We start from the raw sequence: 23,839 nt of genomic DNA on the forward strand, positions 1-23,839 counted from the left end.
AGGTTTGGGCTGACAATGGCAAGTAATATTTGCAAGACGCAAATGCCAGACAATGACCTTTTCCAGCAATAGAGGATTTAACCATTGCTCCTTGACATTCAGTGGTCTTACCATCACTGTACCACACACTTTGAACATCTTGAGGGCTGCCATTGGCTAGAAACAGAACTAGACTAGCCAACTAGGTACTGTGGTTACAAGAGTAGGTAAGAAGCTAGGAATCTGCAGCACATAACTCACTTCCTGACTCTTCAAAGCCTGTCCACCATCTGCAAGGCATAAATGGACAGCAGCAGTTCAAGAAGGGAGCTCACCCCTACCCTTGCAAAGGTAACTTGGGATGGGCAACAATTGCTGGTCCAACCGGAGATGCCCACATCCCATGAAAACATTTTAAAAAGTCCCTCCAGACTTCTGAAAGGCAAACGGAGGGGAAAATACGTTGATGTTATCATGTTGGAAATGGTGGAAATAACAGCATGTAAAATTAAATATGTGGTCTGCTGGGTTGGAAATTGAGAAAAAAAAGGAACTTTATCATGATTCTGGGATTGAGAGGGGGCTAGGAAAGTAGTCAAATTAGAAGAACAGGAAATGCAGTGGACTTGGCTTCAACCACATGAGGGAACTGAGGGATGGGGTGAGGGAGGAAAAAAATCGGAGAAAGGAAGACCAACTGGAACAATCGCTATGTAAGGTTGTTCATCAGAACAAATGACTGGAAAATAGAGAATATGTGAGAATTAAATAGAGTGCTTAAGAATCCAAGGTGTGAGAAAGTGTAATTAACCTGGCTACGGATGTCAGTGGTGGAAGTGGGTACTGCAGATGTTGGAGATTTGAGTCAAGATTAGAGTGGTGCTGGAAAAGCACAGCAGGTCAGGCAGCATCCGAGCAGCAGAAAAATCGATATTTTGGGCAAAAATCAATTTTCCTGGTCCTCGGATGCTGCCTGACCTGCTGTGCTTTTCCAGCACCATTCCAATCTTGACTCTATGGATGTCAGTGACCTAGACAGACTATTGGTCAACAACCATTTCTGGACAGAGGAGTCCAGAGAAGGAAGAGAAGCATTAAGAGATGGATCATTTGAAGGTGCTGGAATAGTGGAAATCTAAAGCAACGTTATTGAAATTTTCTAGTTCAGGGACAGAGCAGGGAACAGTTTCTAATACAGTTATCGATGTACCAGACAAAGATACAAGGGAGGGACTTGATTAGGACTGAAGATAAGAATGTTCACACAAAAACATTGTTACTAGCAACCCGAGAAATTACTGAGCGCACCCTCTTCACAATGAAGATGTTCTTGCTCCAAAAAAAGAGACATTATTGAAACATCTATTGAGAGTTTCACTAGCCTGGGGTTGATATTGTCCTTGTTATTTAGACGAAGTGAGTGGAACTAGAGGTTAATTTGATCAATGTGAAAACAAGTTCAGCCAAGCAGAGGAAGGTGAGACTAGATGGAAACTTTATTCAAGGAAGGAATTAAGAGCCTTCAGACAAACTTTATGAGGATGAATATTTAAGAAATTTGGTTGTTCGTGGTTTAAAGTAAACATTGCACAAAATGTGACTTTAAGCTTTCAAATGCCCATCATTTTAATGCTCCACTCCACTCTGATATTTCTGTCTTCAGCTTTCTATACCATTTCAGTGAAAGTCAACGTAGGCTTGAGGAACAGCATCTCTTGCAGAATGAAGAATTAAAGTGACAGGCAACTGGAAGTTCAACGTCACAAATATGCACTGTTTCATTTTTTGTCATAGATACCACCTAATTGGCACTTAATCTCTCCTGTTCTGTGGCCAACCACAGATTCCCTTTTTGTTGTTATTCCTTTTCCCCTTACCCACCTCTACACTCTGTAACATCACTAAACTTCCATTACTAATGAATGTAACCACCATAAAACATTAATGCTTTTTTTTTCTCAAAGATCACAGATGCTCTCAGTAGTTCCAGCATCCAAAGTATTTTGCTTTTGTGTAAACTTGGCTTACACATTGTTAATCATCAAAATTAAAAGCAGAACTGGGAACATTAGAAATATTAGGAATTAAATTCTGATCATAGTAAGGAGACAGGTTATTCTCAAAAGGTGTTTCATTAATGTCTCTTTTTGGAACAAAAACATCTTTATTGTGAAGAGGGTCTGCTCAGTAATTTCTCGGGTTACTAGTAACAAGATTGAGAGGGAGGATGGCTGAGGCGTGAATGCATAAACTGATATTGTTATCTGGCATAAAAATAAAAACAACAAAAGGCTCTTTTAATGCAATTAAACAGTCTTCTCACCACTGAAGTTGGTTTCAAGAATAGTATTTGTGGTGTCATTTTGAAAGAGAATTGTTGGCAAAGGCTCTACAACCCAAGAGATACATGTTCACCAGTATAATTATTCTTAATCAAAAAGTTCAGACATGATACGACACAACTGTGGGATATGCGAAACTTGGACCCAGATCTCTTTGGTACTGAGATCGGGGCCAACAGCTTGGGTTCAGTTCCCGCACTGGTTGAGATTACTGTGAAGGACTCTCCCCTCACCTGAGGCGTGGTGACCCTTATAGGTTAAACCCAATGAGAGCCCTGTGGTCTGGTAACTATAACGACTTTACTTTCAGGGACACCCCCTCTACACCGTGAACTCGTCATTAAATAGAGGGTAAACATGTGCCTATTAAATGTGACGCGCCGGTCCTATTACCTGCCCGGACTTGGCTAAAAACTGTGGGTGCAATGGTGGACCGCCGACCTGCAGGTGCCGCTGGAGGCGGCGGGGGCGGTTCCATGTCCCCCGAGACGCGGCGGGGAGGGCGTGGTCGCAGTGACGGTGACGCCTTATTTAAGCGCCGCCAGTCGGGGTGGGAGGGAGGTGGGACTCCGCCGTTGTGGGCAGCGAGAGCGTGTAAGTGAGTCGGTTTAAAAAAGAGGAAAAAAAAAGGGGGCTTTTTTTTTGCGTTGGCTGTAGGACGGCAGAGTGGAGGAGGGTGGATTAAAAAGAAGGCGGAGAGCAACCGGTTTTGGCCGTCACCATGAGCGGCGGGACGCCGTATATCGGCAGCAAGATCAGCCTCATCTCCAAGGCGCAGATCCGCTATGAGGGCATCTTGTACACCATCGACACGGACAACTCCACAGTGGCCCTGGCCAAGGGTGAGTACGGGCTCCTGGCGCCTTCGTATTGCGCCACCGAGGGGGCCTCTCTGTCTAACCCTTAAGATGTATTTATTTTCATTCCTTATTACTCGCTTGGACAAGCATCGCCTTATTGCTTTGCCCGTCTCGCCAGCTACCGATGGCGCCTTTTGTCCTATTTTTGCCATCCGTCAGCTGGATCGATGTTTTGTGCTTCCAACCCTCTTTGCGTACCCCCTATACTTAATGTTTGGGGGAGGGGAGCGTCCGCTTGTTTTCGGAATTTACATTTGCCCTTTTCTCTACTGCACGGAAGGATTGTTGACTTCGCATTTTTTTTCCCCAGCTCTCCAGAGGCACCTAGATTTATTTATGGTACTTTGGATAATTTGAGGTTTTAAGTGTAGTCAGCTGGTCGAAATCAAAAGTGACCCGCCCCCCCCCCCCCGTCTTTGTAAGGAGTTGGTGGTCGATAAAGTCGGAAAGGGCAAATCCTAAATTGTTACGATAGCACCTGGAATACGTTTAAAGCTCTGATGCTACTTTCCCCCGAGAGATTTGGAGTATAAATTAGTATTTGATAGAGTGGCGGTATCTAAAATAATTACAGTATTAATTCACTAATATTTCATTCTTACTGAAACACTTCTTGGCCACGTTAGGCAACCTCCTTCTCTTCCATCCAATGTTATGCATTAAAGACATTTGCAACGTTTTCACTCCTAACATAACCATGTCTTCTGCCTTCAATGTTTCCCATGACGTTTAATTTCTCCCCCACCCCACCTTTCTTTGACTCTGCCCCCTTATTTTTCATCACTTTTGTCACCCATGCCTTTCTAATTCCCTGCATATTGTTTTACCTGATTTTTCTCTTTATGAACCTGATGATGAGCATTGAGCATTTTGTTTTTAATGCCATTTTCCTAAATTATCTAGGGAGCTTCAACTTTGCATCTGCTTCTCACTTTGTTTTTAATTGAAGTTTATTCTTGAAGACCTCCCAATGCTTATCTGTTTTAATGAAATTCTTTTCCAGTCAATTTCTTGATTTGCTCCTTCATTTTATAATGACTATTCTAAACCTAACATGTAAACACTGCTGTCGTAGATGCTCTTTCTGTGAAATGTTGCACCTGCTTTATATCATTGCCCAGAACTAGATTTCCTGCTGATTCCTTCATTGTTGGGTTTGTAAAGGTTCAATTAAATTGAACTGTTATCTGAATGAAATTGCATGTTGCTAAAGTAGGGAAAGTTTGTTCCTACTTGAGTTTCCTTTTTCTCTCCATTCCCAAATGGAAATTGCATGCGATTTTGGGGTGTTGTTCATGAGTTATAGATGTAGAAGTAATCTTTTCTAAGAATAGATTTCAGTATAGCTTAATCAGGTCATAATTAATATACCAATTTTATTAGAGCTTGAAGACACTTAAGATATTTGATTAGCCCAAGGCTGTTGTAAACGTGGCTTATCCCTATTAGTTTTCCAGATCAAACCTTTTCACAAGTGCAAGGGTTAGTTTTGAAACATTTGACCTTTTTATTAAACATTGACTGTAGCTCTATCCAAAATAAATGGGTCAGCTTAAATGCTCTCCCATTGTCCAGTAAGTGCTACATGGTCTGCAGACTTTTACCTTAAAACTGCAACTGGATAATTGCACATTCTGTACATATTTGCAGAAATCAAAATAATTGGCACTTGTATTGTTGCTAATCTACCAGAGCAATTAGCGTTTTAAAGTATTTTTGACTTGCAGTAGTGAGTCCTTACCAATTTGAATTCAATAGAATGTTAAGCTGTCTCATCACTATCTGATCTGAAAAGGTGGGTGAGTTTGGTAGATTGCTTCATGATGTAATATTTATGTAAAAGACGGTATTTCTCTTTTTTTTTTGCTTGATCTGAAGTAATTTGACATGTATTTTCTGATTTAATTATATCTTATTAATTAGTTGGTTTTGCTGATTGACTAATCTTTTTGCCTGAAAGACTCTGGATGTTTGGGGATTCAGTACCTTAAACAGGTTAATGTTTAGGAATGCCTTTCATTTCCCTCTTCAGAAAAGTGTGATTTTTCATGTAGGTTTTAAATTTAACTTTGAGTTATGTGGAGTCATAGAATCTTTGTAGACCTGTCAAGAATGTACTAATCAGAGAATCTGTTCAAGGAAACACTGGACTTGCGGCAGAAAAAAAATGCAGTTTTAAGGTAATGTATCAGGAAGGACTTGAGGATAGGTGTCTCAAGTGAACCTGGTGGTTGCTCAATGCATTTCTGCCAGAAGGGTTTGATTCCTCCTTTCAAACAACTATGCACTTTACAATGCAGAGAATTGTTAACTGTTTTGTAAACTGAATTTGGTATGGTTCCTTGAAGGTCCAAGGAGCAAAAGACTCCATTTTGATGTAATTCCCCCCCCCCCACTTCATTTTTGATGGTTTACATTACCTGGAAAGAGCTTTGCTTGTCGGTATTTAATTGGTCCTTTTTTTAAAAAAAGAAGAAACCATCATGTTTTTCGTGGAAAAGTTGTGATAGCATTTGAGGTTTTAAAAGCAAATGATTTAGATGGTGTATTTAATGCCAGTGAAGCAATATGCTGTAAGTAATAAGTGCATTTCCCTCAGACAATTTTACAGGAAAGATGAAAGGCATCAAACCCCATTCTGTAAGCTGAATATTTTATTTTGAGAATCTTGCAAGACTAGTCATGAGTTTCACTTAAATTTTCTCTGCTTATGAACCAAAATAAACAATTAGCACAAGATAAGAGTTTGTGAAGTAGCAGATATACTTTAAATTGGTTTTGGTGCTATGTATTTTTTTATGGGAGACTTTGTAGGCTGTAGCTAATCTTCAGATCTGACTGATAGCTATTCACCCTATCCTTGTCACTCATTTTATAATCGTAAGGTCTTTCTCCTAAGGTGGGGTGTCCAAAACCATGGTGCATAGGTTTAAGGTGAGAAGGGAAATACTTAAGTGACAGAATGGCAACGCTTTCATGCAGAAAGTGGTGTGTATGGAATGAGCTGCCAGAGGAAGTGGTGAAGGCAGATACAATTACACTCTTGAAAATGCATTTGGATAAGTGTATGAATAGGAAGAGATTTGGACCAAATACTGGCAGATAGGACTAGGTTGCATTGGGTTGTCTTGTCAGCATGAGCAAGTTGGACCGAAGGGTCTGTTCCTGTGCTGATTATTGCAGAGGGATGATAAGGTAGCAGTGTACTTGTTAAATTGCCTTGCTGAATTGCATTTGAGATAAGTCTGATTTTGCAGGACTGTGATTGGATTGAAGAAGTGTGCTCACTACTGATATGATACTGATCACAGCTTTAGCGTTTTGAAGGATAGCATTAAACTGCATGAAATCCCGAGCTTGCAGTCTCCTAGCTTTTCAGACTGGTCAGTCCTTCCCATGTTGAATATAAATATTCTTGCCACAGAGATCGCTAACTATTGGCGAGCACTTTTGCTTTGCTGCTGACTGCAAGCTTTGAGCCATTAAGCACGTTAGTATTGTCTTGGAAACTGGAGTGCCTCGCTACATGTGACAAATTCAAGTGGTCAGTCTCTTGTTGTGAACTCGAGTGTTACAGGAAAGCATTGTACTGTTACACTGATTATACAATGTGAATACACTTGTGGTATGTGGCTCTTTAACCACCTAATTATGTATATTTAAACTTTTTTAAAATTCCAAGCTTTGGCAAATCAAAAGATCTCAATCTTATTGTAACCAGGCATTAAACTTTAACCTTGTACAAAGATAGATTAGATTACATTACAGTGTGGAAACAGGCCCTTCGGTCCAACAAGTCCACACTGACCCGCCGAAGCGCAACCCACCCATACCCCTACATTTATCCCTCACCTAACACTAGGGGCAATTTAGCATGGCCAATTCACCTGACCTGCACATCTTTGTGACTGTGGGAGGAAACCGGAGCACCCAGGGGAAACCCACGCAGACATGGGGAGAACGTGCAAACTCCACACAGTCAGTCACCTGAGGTGGGAATTGAACCCGGGTCTCCGGCGCTGTGAGGCAGCAGTGCTAACCACTGTGCCACCATGCTGCCCACTAATTTGGATGTTGAAAAATGGCTATTTGTGCAATTCACTTTATTTGACAGCTATTATCAGTTTTGATTTTGATTTAATGATAGCTTAAAGCTTTAACTGGTATTCGTGAATCCATGAAATTTTGTTGGGTTTATCTGATGCAAGACATTTAATCTTTGTTTTGGCAGTAAGATCGTTTGGAACAGAAGATCGCCCCACAGACAGACCTGTTGCCCCAAGAGATGAAATCTATGAATATATCATCTTCCGTGGTAGTGATATCAAAGATATTACTGTCTGTGAACCTCCCAAACCACAGCCCCAAGATCCTGCAATAGTACAGGTGAATTACTGAAATTATTCAATAAGATATCAAGCATTTTTGGTACACCTCTCAGCGTCATTCCAGTCACTAATGTCAGTAAACTGAGAAAATTTAAATGGGTTAATGTCGATCACTGTTTTTAAAAAAAAAAATTACTCTCCTTCCTTTACTTTAAGAAAACATTCCATTCCTTTTAAGATAGGTTGACGTTCATTTCTTGAAATGGCACCTAAAAGACTTGCTTTCTCTCTTGTTTCAACTTCATCCGCTGATATCTTGGGCTATTGTCCACAGGCAATGATGTAACTGCCTCTTGACTTCCCTTTTGTTTTAAGCCTATAAACATCCAGTTTAGCTGATTTGTTTTCATTGTGTGAAGTACCATTCTTTACAAGAATCATGTTTTGTGAAAACATTGGCCAGAATTTGAAATTTATGCAAGATCCTTTGGATGTAAAAGTAAATCAAACTACTGGCACAAATATGCTGTGCTGAGCTCTTACCTACTTAGTTTTAGTTCAAAAATACGAATGGCAATTCTTTTAGGTAGAATAAAGATTGTGTCCATTCAAGTCTTTGTTTTTGTGAAAGTGTCTGAGTTTTACAGTTTTTTTTTGTAGGGAAAAGCAATATGTTATCGGTCCCTGTAACAGTCTCAGTAATGACAGTATCTTCCTTCTAGTCTTCGTTGAGTGCTTCGTCAAACGCTTCCTTTCAGCCTCCGACATCATACAGTCCATTCCGGAGTATGACTCCATATAACCAATTTGGAGGAGGATCTCTGGTTGGACAGCAATATGGCACTTCTGTGGGTCTAGGTTAGTGTGCTTTCTTTCATTGCTGAGTAATGTATCTGATAATGGATTAACATTTTTACATTGAATTGCTATTTTGGTTTAGATTATGATGAAGTTAACCATCTTTGAGCAGAATTGTGGAAGTATCAATTAGTGATAGCCTGACGGATTTTACAATCTTTGCAACTAATAAGTAACTAGTAATTAAAACTTTAAATGTCTAAACAAGTTTAGATGTTCCAAACCAACTTAACCAAACTGGTTCAAATAAATTTGAGATTTTATCTCTATCAGTGTCAGTTTAGTGCTATTTTTTATTTTAAAAAATAAGCACTGTACTAACCGCTGCAACATACATAGGCTCCTTTTCAAACGGTCAGTGGAATTACTCAAGTCTTTAATTTTGAATTGCTTTCTAAAATACTTGCGTCTAATTTTACTTAAGGGTATAACTTTGACATTTGATCAAGTTCATTCTGCCTTCATACATATTGCAAACATTGCACAAAATTGTAAATAGTTTAAACATTTTTACCATTGAATTAGTGCAACTGTCCAATTCTGGGAGTGAATATTAGCTAATTTCAAATATATTGAAGCAGGACTTTTCATTACTAAACTTAACTACTGTAGTAAACTCAATTTACCAATTTAGTTTGTTTATTGGAGCCATTGAGACCTGGCCCCTTTTTAATCCTAAAACTACAAAGTCTTAGTACTTTCTAAAGTTTTGGTAGCTTCAACTTAACCATTTGTCTACATCTATAGATTGCATCGGGTCACAAAATCTATGATTAGGTTTTTTTTAGAGACTGGGACATGTTTGATGTTGTGAAATTGAAGAATACAAGCTGAAGTAGTGCAAGTGCATTCAAGCTTCATTCCATGCAATAATGCTGCATCCGGTTTAGATGAGCAATTGGGATTCACTTTGCAATAGGGCAGCAAGTCCTTTGGAAGAATGCTTCATTATCTGGGAAAGCACCAACTCTTTGGGACAACTGCAATGCCTTGTCGACTTAACTATTCCTCGAAATGAAATGCAAGTTCCAGGCTGGATGTTCAACTGTTAACACGTTGATTCTGATGCATTTTTTGCGAATTGCATGCTTGCACTACTCTGATTTTGTCCTTGCATTTTCACAAAGTGGTGTATAATTGGTTATTCTGAAAAGTTTGTACAAATTTTGACAAATATATATGAGGTTATTGTAAATTGTCTTTGTAGAATTTGCAGATACATAACTTCTCTTAACATTTAAAATTTGGCAGCATTGATCTTCTGGTTCCCTTTTCTTTCCTTCCTGAACTTTAACAGGATGTTCAACACCCACCCAAATCACAACTGTTTCTCACTCCTCCAGTACTGATAGTCCTCCCTCACCACAACCAGCCTTTACAGAGCTTGAAATACCACCTGAGCCAGCACCCTTGCAGAAAAGCCAACTGATTTCTCAGGGTAACGTCTGACTGTAGTGTGCTTAGGTTGTTTATCTGTTACTTCAATGCTAAGCAGTTGTCAACCTGTTTTAGTTTAAAATGTCTATGTGCAGCATGTGCTGGTTTGGAATTTTATTGTTGAAGCAACTTTATTTTAACTCACCATCTTTGAGCCATGCCATGATGAAACCTGCTTATGACCATACTTGCAGAATTCCAAAACAGCAGTTCAAATGGATCCTATTCATTCTAAGTTACACCTAAATTAATTGCAGCATATGGTTTTATGCATCCAAATGTGCAAACTTTCCAATAAAAATTGTTAAACAAATATTCAGTTTTGTTAAATTAAAGTTGATTTGCATGTCTTGTTTCTACTGTTTTGGAACCTTGTTGCTAATGTCTTTAGTTTGCTTTGTGAATTTCTTCCTCATTTATAAACCAGCACTAACATTTAAATGGCAAGCTTATAAGTGGTGAATGTGGACAAATGATTCCATTAAAAATTTTTAGTAACTTGAAATCCAAAACTCTCTTTGGAGATGTTTATTGTAATCAAAGCTACTCAAATGTTTTGCAAAAAGTGAAATTTTACTGTATTAATTGCTTTGGGTTTGGCATGTATGGTGTGCCATCTTGCTAGTAACATGGTTGTAATTTCTCTGCACAGTAGGCTCCATGAGAAGAGGGAAAAAGTGGAAGCAGGCTATTGTAAATAACAACAAAGGACATTTGGCTCAAATCATCTAGTTTTGGTCTGGAGCTCCACTGTTTTCTAGCATTAGTATTTGAGGTGTCTTTTTAAAATATCCTATATTTAATGTGAAGAAAGATTGACCCCTACATTAGCCACTTAGTTGCAAATTTCAGTTGGAACATTTCTAGAATGTTTGAAGTATTTCTTTATGTATGTACTTTCAGAAACTAAATGGTTTCCAATAATAGTGATAAGGTGCTGTAAGCTGGCTATATTCTGGGTTGTAGATGTCCAAGGTGGTGTAATATGGAATATAAACAGTTGCGTCAATGTGAAGAATTTGGGTTTGTTGAGGGTATCTGCTGAGGCGTTTGTGCTCAACATCTTGATCTGAGGCCTTCCAGTACACCTTTGCAGTCCCAGATTACTGGTGCTGAACATGTATGTATCTGTTCCAGTGATCAACGGTCAACCTGGGGGATCTAATTTCTACAATTCGTACCATAAAGCTGATGGAACATGCCCTTATCAATTTTTAGGCCAGTACAGACAGGGGTCCCTCAAGTTTACAATTTGTCGTCATACCCGCAGAGCCATCAAAGCATGAACCAGTTGCCAAGACAGATTCTTGAGGCTTCCATTTGCCATATCCAGCTTATGTGACAATGAAATTGCACTCTGTTTCACATTTTGCTGGCAATATTCATAATACCATTATCTTTTGACAGTCCCTTGTGCTAGTTATATTGAACCCAACATCCAGGCTGATTGCAGTGGGAAAAGTTATTCTTGTGTGTGTAGGACCTAATGATTGTCCAGGACCTAGCTGTGAATGTAGAAAGCACTTGCACTACCAGATGACAGGTTGTATGCCTGCATTAATCAGGCCATTGACATTGAAGGATGGCTTTTCTGTTTCAATTGCAGGTTTGTTACTTGGTGCTCTTGTGTTCTGTATGAGCACCTGTTCCTTTGTTAGGCAGCTGCAGCAGAATAATTGAAAGCTGCGTCCTTGATTATCGGCATTGGTGAGCTGGACCAATCCACCATTCATCTGAGCACTTTCATTGTGCTTTAAGCAGATTTCTCCAAGATTGACTGTTAAGAGGCTGCTCTCTCTCACCACTTTGAGCACATGCAGTGCTACTGTCTTTTCTGCCCCATGCTCATTTGCAAATGATGCAAAGTTTAGGTCATAGTACATTTGTTTATTTTTTCTATACCAAAGGTTTGCTCAGATGCTTAATCCCTCTGCAAAGTTAGAGGCCTGTCACCCAGCTGTTGCTTAGCATTTACCCTTCATTTAAGCACTTCTAGTATCAGCCTCCCCTATCACACTCTATTGTGTTTTGTACTTATTGGCCTAAGTGTTTTTGAAGTGAAAGGGTTTTGTTTTTTTGCTTAATATCATTTTTGGGCCAGTTTATTTAGATTCCCACTTTCTGTCTGTAGATAAATATTGAGAGGTCACGCTCTGATTTCTGACCACAATTGGTCAAAGAAATTCTAATCAATCTGACATGATCTTCCCAGTCCATCCCACAAATTAATCATGCTTTTAAAGGATTTTACAAGCATTTAAAACGAAACCTACACAAACTTTTCGTGCTAATGAAGCAATTTTATAGCTTCATCTTTGAAAGCTGTGGCTGTTCTGTTTGCTGTGACTAATTTTTATAAGTTTTAACTGAGGTGATGGTGAATGCTTCTTTGAAAATGATGCTGCTATGGCCTTGATTTCGTGACAAGTCCAAAAGTAGCTGTTTTAAAAGAATGTGATAACTAAACAAGTATTTTTTGATCCCCCATGTATTGTCAGATATTCCTAAGTAGGCACATTAATGAAGACCCCTGCTGTACTTTTCCAGCACCACTCTAATCTAGACTCTGGTTTCCAGTATCTGCAGTCCTTATTTTTACCCAGGTTAAGGGAAGACCCTGTACCCAAGACAATAAGGTTAACGTTGGCTGCAATAGTTCATGCTGTGTTTGCAATTAGAATCCGTTTCAGAAGGATGTTATGACAACCAGGTCATCTAGAACCAGGGATTACAGTTTAAGGATACAGGGTGAGCAATGAAGGACTGAGCTGAGTGGTGTGTGTGGAGTTCTGTGTCATAGAATGTGTTTGAGGTCAAAACCTTGAATGCTTTCAAGGAGTTCTAGTTCTTTGGACTAGATGGTCCCTGTGGTTATAGGGAGAAAGGAAGAGGGCACTAAATTGGATGATCAGCCATGATCAGGTTGAGCCTGTTCTGCCAATCAATGGGCCAAATAACCAATTCTCTTATTTGCCAATTGGATGTGGAAAATGCTGCCAAGAATGCATTTATTGGTGATGCAGGAAAGTGGCTAGATGTTTTATTTTAATTGGAGATAACTTGCATATTAGATCAGTGCTAGGAAAATACTAGTCCATCTGATATCCAAATCTGGCTTTAAATCAACATGGATTGCTTCGTTACTAGAGAAACTGACCACTGGGTCAAACGTTGCATGTTCAGCATGGCCTTACTTGGGAGGAAGGATCTTATTCTGGGGGAGTGAGAGTGGTTCTACTATCTAGTTTTGTCCTCTATTTCTAAATATCTAGATATCTAAATCTGCTTTCTAGTTTAAATTGGGGCATTCAGCATTTGTTGTAGGATATTAAAATAGTCCTGTTCTATAAGCTGCTGCGCAGTTCTAGACATCTATTATACATCATACTCTGAGGGGGTGCCAGTGTTGGACTGGGGTGAACAAAGTTAAGATCACACAACACCAGATTATAGTACAACAGGTTTATTTGGAAGTACTGGTTTTTGAGTGCTGCTCCTTCATCAGGTAGCGGCTACCTATTGCATTCCCAGCTACCTTAGGAAGACTGAGAAGCTGTTGGAACAGTATTTTCTAAAGAAACTGGGTTGATTAAAGATGATGCATTTTTGTTTCAGGCTGGCAGAATAAACAGAACAAAACGATTTTAGTTTTCTTTTGACTTCAGTTCAGAAGGATACAAAAGTTAATTCCCAAGCATTTTCTCGGATATTTCTTTTCTAATTCAGAGGAATCAATCGCCTTCGGTATTGAGTCGCTGGAGCTCGCAAGCCAAAGAGGTTGAGATAGAAGTTAAGTTGAACTGTCAAGTTTAGGCCAGCAAACTTTGAAAAGAGTGGTAAAATTAGCAGTATAGTTTTTTAAAAATTGAAAACTTAAAATCTGAAATATAATTGGTATTTTTCTGGCATGTAGTCTGCAATAGGCAGTGCTGGGAGTCTTTGGAACTTTGGTTCTGTCTAAAGTGTTATGTATATTTTATGCCTATGTTTTAAATTTTATGTTGCAGTCTTGTGAATTTTTCTCAACTAACTGCCTTTAGTAGCTGACTGCAAAACTAAATATGATCCATCATTCTGGGATCTGACTTGTCTAGTATTAGTCACCTGTTGTCCTAACTTGATTGTTTAAATGAAGAGCAGGAGGGAACTTTGAACAAGACTTGAGAAACTAGTCAAGTATATTAGTGCAGGAGAAAATCTTGGAATGTTTACAATGTCCTAGGGGAAGTGAGTGAAGTAACAAGCTGACAGGGTGGTCCTAAATCTGAGAAAAGTCAATACGTTGCCATACTTGAAGGTAAATAAGATGAGAGCAGGATTTAAGATGGCATTTTATATTGGAGAAACTGCATTTCTGTGGGCTTAGTGTTGAACCAACAAGTCTATAAAGTGACTCCTTTTGTGTCTCCGTCGCAGTTTGAGGTAATGGACTAATGAAGTAAGTCTCGATGAAGTCGATGTTTAACTATAGTTTTTGCTGTTGTCATAGTGATCATTGTATGTTTCGCCCACTTTACAAATTGTGTAATGGTGTTTCCAGTAAAATTTACAACATCAGTTCATTAAAGCACATAGCGAGAAGTTTAGTTTTGCTGTTACCTCATTGGTCAAATTAACGATGAGGATGTTTTCTGAGCTAAATTCCCACTAAATAGAACTTTTGAACTTAAAGGACTAAAGTTTTCAGATGTTCTAGGTTGATCCAGTTGATTCCTGATGTATTCATTCATTGGCATTCAGACTTTTAATGCATTAATCATTTTTCCAATAACTAACCAATGGCACCCTCTTATTATATTGCTGTGTAATAATTGAGTTTTATTTCTTTTGCCCATGTTACGCTTTAAGTGAAGCTGGCATCTCTAGTGTGTGCAGTCTGTGCCCTGTATCTGTTTGCAAGCACTGAAGTGAATTTTGTCTATTCAGCAGCTACTGGTTTTCCATTTTTTCCACCAAGGCAAAGTCCTATGGTGGAACAAGGTGTGCAGACCAGCCCTACAGAAGGTCTTAATCAGAAGAACTTGCAACAGGATAAAATCCCTGCCAGCATAAATCAGCAATCTGTTGGACCAGAGCAAAGAAAAGGTAAAAGTTCTTTGGACCTATACCATTGGCTATGTGAGGCATGAGTTTTCATGTATAGGAACTTGTTTGCATTTGTATCATGCAGTAAAATTACTAGCAGCCAAATCTATTGCCACTGTTCATCTGATAAATGGGTCCAGGCATTAATATACCATCATACTGAATATTTCATCCGGTTGCTGAATTCATGGTTAATGCTATATACTATCTTTATCTTTTTCTCCCAGTTGTACAACCGACTGCACAGCCAAGTCAATCTCAAGTGAATGATGAAAATAAAAAACCTCAGCCTCAAAGGAGGCGATCAGGTAATCTATTCCTCTAACAGACTTGTAGGTTTGTGACCTTTTTTAAAAGCATGGTTTAAGAATTTAGTGTCTTTGAAAATAGCAACAGTTGTATAATGTGCAGTGGATACTGAGCTAAATGCAAAATTGTCACCCAATAAGATGAAATCAGTAACTACCTGCGAATTGATTATTTGATGCTTGAAAAACAGTTGTAGTCAAGAGAAATTTGTTCTGCAGCCATGAGGCAGAGGTTGTCTTTTTAAAACATGCACATTTCTTAATAATCCAGTTTCCTTGTATCAGTTTTGTGATTCAACATGTTGTCGATGTCCATTGTCAGCTTGAAAGTCTGGCAAATTCAGGAGGCTGATGTAGGTGACTTGTTTTTAAAAACGTCAGCGTACGTTGAAGTAGTCTCAATGTTGGTTTTGCATTTGGGTCTGTGGTTAGGGATGATGTAGAGCATCTGATGAAGGATTGGCTGGAGATAGGGGGATGCACAGCCAGGACAATGACTGGAAGAAGAAATGGAAATTAGTCCAGGTGAGGGTGTGATCTAAGAATAATTGAAGCTTTTGGTCTGTCCTTTTCTTATATCAAGAAGTGTTATGTGACTTATTCCTCACCAGCAAGTCACTCATTATCAATTGATTTTACACGCCAGTTAAGGGCAATGCGGGTCATGAAAGAACAAGTAAAATTAGTGTTTTTTTAATATAATCAACCTGTTCGCATGTTATATCTGATTTCTAGAGCAGGTGGGACTTGAACTCAGGCCTCCGGGGCCAGAGGTAGGGATACTACCACGGTGCTGCTAGAGCCCTAGCCTGGTCTTCCTTTCTACCTTTTAAAAAAGAAATGCAGCTGTGTAAAGTGCTGCATAAAATGAAGGATGATCAGAAGACTGCAGCTGAAGAGAAGTGGTGCACATTTGACGTTGCATTGTAGTAGGTGGATTCAAATGCACGTTTGTCTTATCTCCAATATTTACAGGTCAAATAGTCTGAGCACTTAGTGTATATCTAATTTTAAATTAAAGTAGCTTTATCTCTTCTTTTTCCTCTCCTCTGTTTTCTGGTCTTTCTGAAGAATGTAATTCTCATTGACCAATATTGCTCAATTAATCAACCCCACCAAAACCAGAATGGGCCAAGTTTTGACAGTTTTAGAATTAGATTCCCCTGTATGGAAACGGGCTCTTCGACCCAAGAAGTCCACACCGACCCTCCGAACAGTAACCCACCCAGATCTATTGCCCTATACAAAGGGCAATTTAGCATGGCAATTCACCTGATCATTCATCTATGGATTGTGAGAGGAAACCGGGGCACCTGGAGGAAACCCATGCAGACACGGGGAGAATGTGCAAACTCCACACAGTCGCCCAGGGCTGGAATCAAACCCGGATCCCTGGCGCTGAGGCTGCAGTGCGAATCACTGATTGCATATATTAATTGCCATCAAAGCTGTAATTTTATGAATCAAATTGTCTGAGATAAAAGGGTAATTAAAGAAATGCACATATTCTATCCTCTCTCCATATATGGTTCTTGACATTTGAATTTTTAAAGATATTATCTTCCAGAGTTTGTTCCTTATCCTAATCAGAATTGCCATGTTCTCCAAGAATGTCCATAATTATGTTTGCATCTAATAGGTGATAGCAGCTTTGTTTTGAGCTCTGGTTTTGTCTACTTTGGAATGCTGAGAAATATGAGGTCCATTGCAGCGACTCAGCAAAATTCAGAATCTGAATTGCAGTTCTGCACATTTCTTCAAAATTCAGATTTGTTATGGTAAAGATATTATGGACCCACTTCTACACTGGAGTGCAGAAATGGACAGTGCAAGCTAAACTGGACCTTTAGAGGAAGAATTTCCACTCCTATCTAGCTTTGAGAATCTATTACCAGTTTTTTAATTTTGAAGATCTAAGGGCTTGGACAAAATACTAGAAGGGCACAGTGAAAGTCAGCTTTTACAGTATAAGAAGAGGTCCTTCAGTCTATTGACTCATCAAGCATCTATTTATTCTAATCTCATTTTTCATAACTTGGTTACATGTTATGGTGTTTCAAGTGCTTGCTTATTTATATTAAAATATATTAAGTATATATCCTGCTTCCCCTGATGTAACCGTGCTGACTATCCTTAATTTAGTCCTTACCCCTCCAAGTGGTGATTTAATTCTGTTGTGCTTTTTCTCCCCAATAAATGCTGTACCATTTTTGGACTCACTGGCCTGTAGGTTTTCTGGTTTAGGCCTACCATCCTTATTGAATAATAATACCATGTGAGCTGTCATCCACTTTAGTATCCCTCCTATGGCTTAAGAGAGTAAGAAAATTTCAGAGCCCTGCAATTTCCTCTTGTCCCTCACAGCCTCAGATTTATTTTAGGATTTGTACACTTTAAAGCCTGCTTTAAAATCCTGTAATACTTTCTCACTGTTAATCTGTTCCAAGTATATCATGGTTCTGATTTCGGTGCCCACATCATCCTTGAGTGCATACAGATGTAAAGTACTTATTTAAAACCTCAGTTATGTCTTCTGGCTCCACAGATTGCCACTTTTGTTCCTAAGGAGAATCCACGCTTTTTCCTGGTTGTTTTCTTGCCCATACTACTTACAAAAACCCTTTGGGATTTCTTTAATGTTAACTGCCACTGTGTTCTTGTATATCTTTTTGATTTCAATGGCATTTTAATAACTGACTGCACATTTAATTTCTCTAGGGTATCTGATGTTTTGAGCCTTCTATCTGCCATAAGCTTCATTACTTTTCCTTAAATTCCAAACCCCTTGACGTCCAGGTTTCTCTGGACTTGTTGGCTTCCCCTTTGCACTTACGGGAATGTGGTGGCCCCACACTCACTTTTACTCTTTTTTGAATAACTCCCAGTACTGAGGATTCCCCTGCCTCTTCTCTCTCTCCCTCTTCTCCCCCCCCCCCCCCCCCCCCCCCCCCACCCCCCCCCCCACCCCCAGGGTGTTACTGGGTACGGAAGGTTGAGTTATAAAAAAGCTGGGACTATTTTCACCGGAGCACAGGAGGTTAAGAGGCAATCTGATATAATGAGGTACAGGTAGAGTTAATGGTAGTTTGTCTTTTCCCTAGGATTGGGGATTTCAAGACGAGGGGACATATTTTTAAGATGAAAGGAGAGTGATGTAAAAAAGCCACAAGGGCCCAAATGTTCAGTGGTTCGTATGGAGTGAACGTCCTGAGGAAGTTGTGGCAATGGGTACAGTTACACTGTTAAAAACCATTTGGATAAGTACATGAATGGGAAAGGTTTGGGGAGGTAGATGGGCCAAGAGTAGGCAGGTGGAACTAGTTTGGGATTATGTTCAACATAGACTGGTCGGGCCAGTAGGTTCTGTTTCTGTGCTATATAACTGTGTTTCAAAACTGAGCTGATGTATACACCACAAAGTCTATTGTGAAATATTTAGCTGCAATTAACATACTTCCGCGTCTCCAATTGCTTCCTGCATCCAATTCCTAAGAACCTCTAGCCACCGCTAACTGAAGTCAATCTTTAAAATTCAAGTTGATTAGTAAAGTTATGAAATGTTTCCTATTTTGTGAAATGAGTACTGATTCCTTCACCTTAAGTTTAAAGTTTTCACTTATTCTTAATGCAAAGAATTATAACTCTTTTAGGCAACAGAAGAGTCAGAAACCGTGGAAGAGGGCAAAACTTTTCTGGAAACAATAAAGAAGCAACAATGAAATTTGAAGGGGACTTTGACTTTGAAAGTGCAAATGCTCAATTTAATAAGGAGGAGTTTGAAAAGGAGTTCCAAAACAAATTAAAAATTAAAGGTAAATTATCACTTTTCTCAAATAGTTTGATTGAAATTTCAATAAAGTATGCATAAACATCATTGGCTATTTTAAAAATGGGTATTACTGGCATTTGTGATTAAGTTCTTTTGCCCTTGAAGCCAGGTGTTGGGCACTTGATTATTTGGCATCTTTTAATGTAGAGCAGATTAGATTACATAGTGTGGAAACAGGCCCTTCAGCCCAACAAGTCCACACCGCCCTGCCGAAGCGCAACCCACCCATACCCCCTACATCTACCCCTTACCTAACACTGGGCAATTTAGCATGGCCAATTCACCTGACCTGCACATCTTTGGACTGTGGGAGGAAACCGGAGCACCTGGAGGAAACCCACGCAGACACTGGGAGAATGTGCAAACTCCACACAGTCAGTTGCCTGAGGCGGGAATTGAACCCGGGTCTCTGGCGCTGTGAGGCAGCAGTGCTAACCACTGTGCCACCGTGCCGCCTGTGTAGGAAGCACTTTACAGGAATTTTAGTCCAGACAAATAGGCCAAATATTCTCTTCCTCTTCACCGCTAATAAATGTAAGACTTTTTCAAGTCACCCAAGATATTAGGACAAATTATTAGGTGCCTTGAAGTAAGAAAGTAAGACAAAGGAACTGAGGTGTCAGGACAGAATTCAGAGCTTGGAACTGAGGCAAATGACAGTGGGACACAATTCTAAAATCGATGAGAATTAAATGAATGCCTTGAGGGTTGTGGCTGTAGATGGAGACAAGTTAGGGTTGGGGCAAAAGAGTAATTGAGGGTAAGAATTTTAAAATAAAGACTTCTTCACAGGGAGCCATTTTAGGTCAGTGAGCACAGATGAACAGAACCCAACGAATTTGAGAGTTGGCAGCAAAATGTTTTAAATGGTGGGTAGAATCTGGGAGAGCTGTGAAGAGCATTGGAATGCCCAAACCTACAGGTGTTCTGAGACAACAAAAATGTTGGTTGGTGTTTTAGACATGACAACAAGTAGCAGCTTTTAATGGAGTGAGTAGATTGTGTCTGGGTCAAATGCCACACTAATGAAACACTGGTTTAGTGTCTCATTCCCAGCGAGAATGACTGGGTAGGAAGTTTGGAGCAGAGTCCAAACAATAGCTTTAGTTTCCTGTTGTTTAACTGGATAATTTCTGTTCATTACTGGATGTTGGTCAGTCTAATTTAGAAACATTGTATCAAAGGTTGTGGTGAAGGGTGTCATCAGCATGCAATGAAGATAGTCTTTTCAATACTTGCAGATTAAAATCTTTTCATACTTAACCAGTGCAATTTTAAACCTGTTTTTACTATTTTGTTACACATGGTTTTTAATACTGCACAAGTTGCGCTGATTAAAACCAACTGGATGAGACTTTTGTCTCAACCTGCCTTGGTATATGCACCACGTGCCCTGGGTAAGAGTGCTAAATGGAGACAACTGAAGTTTAAAAATCCATATTTTCTATTGTTTTTTTTTAGGAATCATCAGACCACAGTTCTCATTTTGTATTTATCCAACATGCAGTGAACAGCACCAAAGATTTTACTAGCCTCCAAGTTACGCAACCTAAACCAGTAGTAACATAGGAATTGTATAAACTGGCATGTGTTGCATGGCTTTGATAGCTGGATGAGGTCCAAAAGATAGCTTTTTGTTTGTGCTTATAATATTATCTAATGCAGTATTGTAAATTTTAGATGACCAAGTGCATAAAGGAGATATTGGTGATCAAGAAGAAAAAGGAGACTCCAATGTTGAGACACCGAGCACTGAAGGAAATAAAGAAGAACCACCTCTCGGACCCAACTGTTACTATGATAAAACAAAATCTTTCTTTGATAATATTTCGACAGAGCCAAAGACGAGGTAAAAGTTGTGCAGTTTTTCATGTATTTTCACATTTGGTAGCCTTAGTGTTTGGATGTGCTTGACTAATTTATTTTTCTGATGCTTCATTAGTGAGATTTAATCAAAACTTGGATAAGTACATGGATGATGATGGGATAGCGTAGGGGAGCGAGCTGAGAATAGTTTACAGTTTGGTGCAACATTGAGGGCCGAAGGGCCTGTTCTGTGCTGTATTGTTCTGTTCTCTTAACTAGTTTGTCAGAGCTTTTCTGTAGTCTTGCAACTACTTCTGTGGATATTAAGAGTACTTTTACAACCAGCTTTCAAGTTTGGTTATGGTGTCCTTCATTGAAGGACATGATTTTGTTCTCAGAAGCAATTCCTAAGCTTGCAGTTGAATACCTTTTTGTATGTTTTCAAGTTTCCTTTCGTTGAATTAAATGAAAGTGTAACCATCAACACTGCCTCTGTCTGAACCATCCTTCAGATGTGCTAATGCGGTGGATTGCAGGTTGAAGTATTGTAGCTTTTAAAGTGGGGCAGTTTTGTTAATGGCTTGAGCTATAAGGCAGTGGTAGTCTCTGGGTGGAAAGCTGGATGTTTTTGAAGCAATTTATACACAAACTGTGACTGTATAAAGTGCAATATCAGTTGTCTATGGAAACCACTCCCAAAACATTATGGATGAAGAATTTGCAACACCAACAGTATGTGATGGATGTCAGTTATAGGAAGGGGATAAAGTTTCAGATACAGTCACATAGCTGGGTTAACTCCAGGAAAGGTAAGAGAGGTAGGCAGCTAGTGCAGGAGTCTTCTGTGGCTATACCCATTGCAAACAAGTATGCTGTTTTGGATAATGGTAATGGATTCTCGGGGAAAGTAGCACGAACAGCCATGTTTCTGGTATTGAGACTGGCTCTAATGCAATGAGGGGTACATCGGGTTCCGAGAGATCAATTGTGTTAGGGGATTCTCTAGTCTGAGGTACAGGCAGACGTTTCTGTGGCTAGCAGTGAAAAATCAGAATGGTGTGTTGCTTCCCTGGTGCCAGGCTCAAGGATGTCTGAGGGTGCAGAATGTTCTCCAGGGGGAGAGGGGCCAGCAAGAGGTCATTGTCCACATTGGAACCAACAACATAGGAAGGGAAAGGGTTGAGATTCTGAAGGGAGATTATAGACAGTTAGGCAGGAATTTTAAAAAAAAAAAAAAGAGGTCCTCTAGTCGTAATATCTGGATTACTCCCAGTGCTACGATCCAGTGAGGGCAGGAATAGGAGTATAGACCAGATGAATGCATGGATGATGAGCTGGTGTATGGGAGAAAGATTCACATTTTTAGACCATTGGAATCTCTTTTAGGGTAGAAGTGACCTGTACATGAAGAACGGTTTGCACCCGAATTGGAAGGGGACTAATATACTTGCTAGAGCTGCTCGAGAGGATTTAACCTAGCAAGGTGGGGGGGGGGGGGTGGTGGGACCCAGGGAGGTAGTGAGGAAAGAGATCAGTCTGAGACTGGTACAGTTGAGAACAGAAGTCAAACAGTCAGGGTAGGCAGGGACAAGATAGGACTAATAAATTAAACTGCATTTATTTCAATGCAAGGGGCCTAACAGGGAAGGCAGATGAAGGCTTTGTTAGGAACATGGGACTGGGATATCATAGCAATTACAGAACCGTGGCTCGGGGATGGGCAGGATTGGCAGCTTAATGTTCCAGGATATAAATGCTACAGGAAGGATAGAAAGGGAGGCAAGAGAGGAGGAGAAGTAGCCTTTTTGATAAGGGATAGTATTACAGCTGTGCTGAGGGAGGATATTCCCAGAAATACATCCAGGGAAGTTGTTTGGGTGGAACTGAGAAATAAGAAAGGGATGATCACCTTTATTGGGATTGTATTATCGACCCCCTAATAGTCAGAGGGAAATTGAGAAACAAACGTAAGGAGATCTGAGCTATCTGTAAGAATTGTTGAGTGGATATATGGTAGAGGATTTTAACTTTCCAAACATAGACTGGGACTGCCATAATGTTAAGGGTTTAGATGGAGAGGAATTTAAGTATGTTCAAGACAATTTTCTGATTTAGTATGTGGATGTACCTACTAGAGAAGTTGCAAAACTTGACCTACTCTTGGGATATAAGGCAGGGCAGGTGACTGAGGTGTTAGTGGGGGAGCACTTTGGGGCCAGTGACCATAATTCTATTAGATTTAAAATAGTGATGGAAAAGGATAGACCAGATCTAAAAGTTGAAGTTCTAAATTGGAGAAAGGCCAATTTTGACGGTATTAGGCAAGAACTGGTATGCTTTCCTTTATTGGTCAGAGTATTGAGTATAGGAGCTGGGAGGTCGTGTTGCGGCTGTACAGGACATTGGTTAGAACACTGGAATATCACGTGCGATTCTGGTCTCCTTCCTATTGGAAAGATAGTTGTGAAAATTGAAAGGGTTCAGAAAAGATTTACAAGGATGTTGCCAAGGTTGGAGGATTTGAGCTATAGGGAGAGGCTGAACAGGCTGGGGCTGTTTTCCCTGGAGCGTCGGGGGTTGAGGGGTGACCTTATAGAGGTTTACAAAATCAGAGGGACATGGATAGGATAAATAGGCAAAGTCTTTTCCCTGGGGTTGGGGAGTCCAGAATGAGAAGGCATAGGTTTAGATTAGATTAGATTACTTACAGTGTGGAAACAGGCCCTTCGGCCCAACAAGTCCACACCGCCCCGCCGAAGCGCAACCCACCCATACCCCTACATCTAACACTGGGCAATTTAACATGGCCAATTCACCTGACCTGCACATCTTTGGACTGTTGGAGGAAACCGGAGCACCCGGAGGAAACCCACGCAGGCACAGGGAGAACGTGCAAACTCCACACAGTCAGTCGCCTGAGGCGGGAATTGAACCCGGGTCTCTGGCGCTGTGAGGCAGCAGTGCTAACCACTGTGTCATTAGGGTGAGGAGAAAGATATAAAAGAGG

At 39.9% G+C, this 23,839-nt stretch overlaps 1 protein-coding gene across 4 annotated transcripts in view; it reads left to right on the plus strand.

Annotated features, from left to right (window-relative positions):
- Positions 1-2,875: 2,875 nt before the first annotated feature.
- The window catches only part of lsm14b (LSM family member 14B), a 28,960-nt gene continuing 7,996 nt past the window's right edge, over positions 2,876-23,839 (plus strand). The window contains exons 1-8 of one of the 4 annotated variants that reach the window (XM_072556393.1): positions 2,876-3,163; positions 7,413-7,567; positions 8,232-8,367; positions 9,665-9,805; positions 14,731-14,889; positions 15,117-15,197; positions 18,848-19,009; positions 20,707-20,875. In XM_072556393.1, the coding sequence (XP_072412494.1) occupies positions 3,043-3,163; positions 7,413-7,567; positions 8,232-8,367; positions 9,665-9,805; positions 14,731-14,889; positions 15,117-15,197; positions 18,848-19,009; positions 20,707-20,875 (1,124 nt within the window). In that variant the 5' untranslated portion in view covers positions 2,876-3,042. The remainder of the gene's footprint in view (positions 3,164-7,412; positions 7,568-8,231; positions 8,368-9,664; positions 9,806-14,730; positions 14,890-15,116; positions 15,198-18,847; positions 19,010-20,706; positions 20,876-23,839) is intronic. The other 3 variants (XM_072556394.1, XM_072556395.1, XM_072556396.1) reach the window with 3 other exon arrangements.

This window comes from Chiloscyllium punctatum, chromosome 37 (assembly GCF_047496795.1).
Source record: "Chiloscyllium punctatum isolate Juve2018m chromosome 37, sChiPun1.3, whole genome shotgun sequence".
Taxonomy (NCBI): Eukaryota; Metazoa; Chordata; class Chondrichthyes; order Orectolobiformes; family Hemiscylliidae; genus Chiloscyllium; species Chiloscyllium punctatum.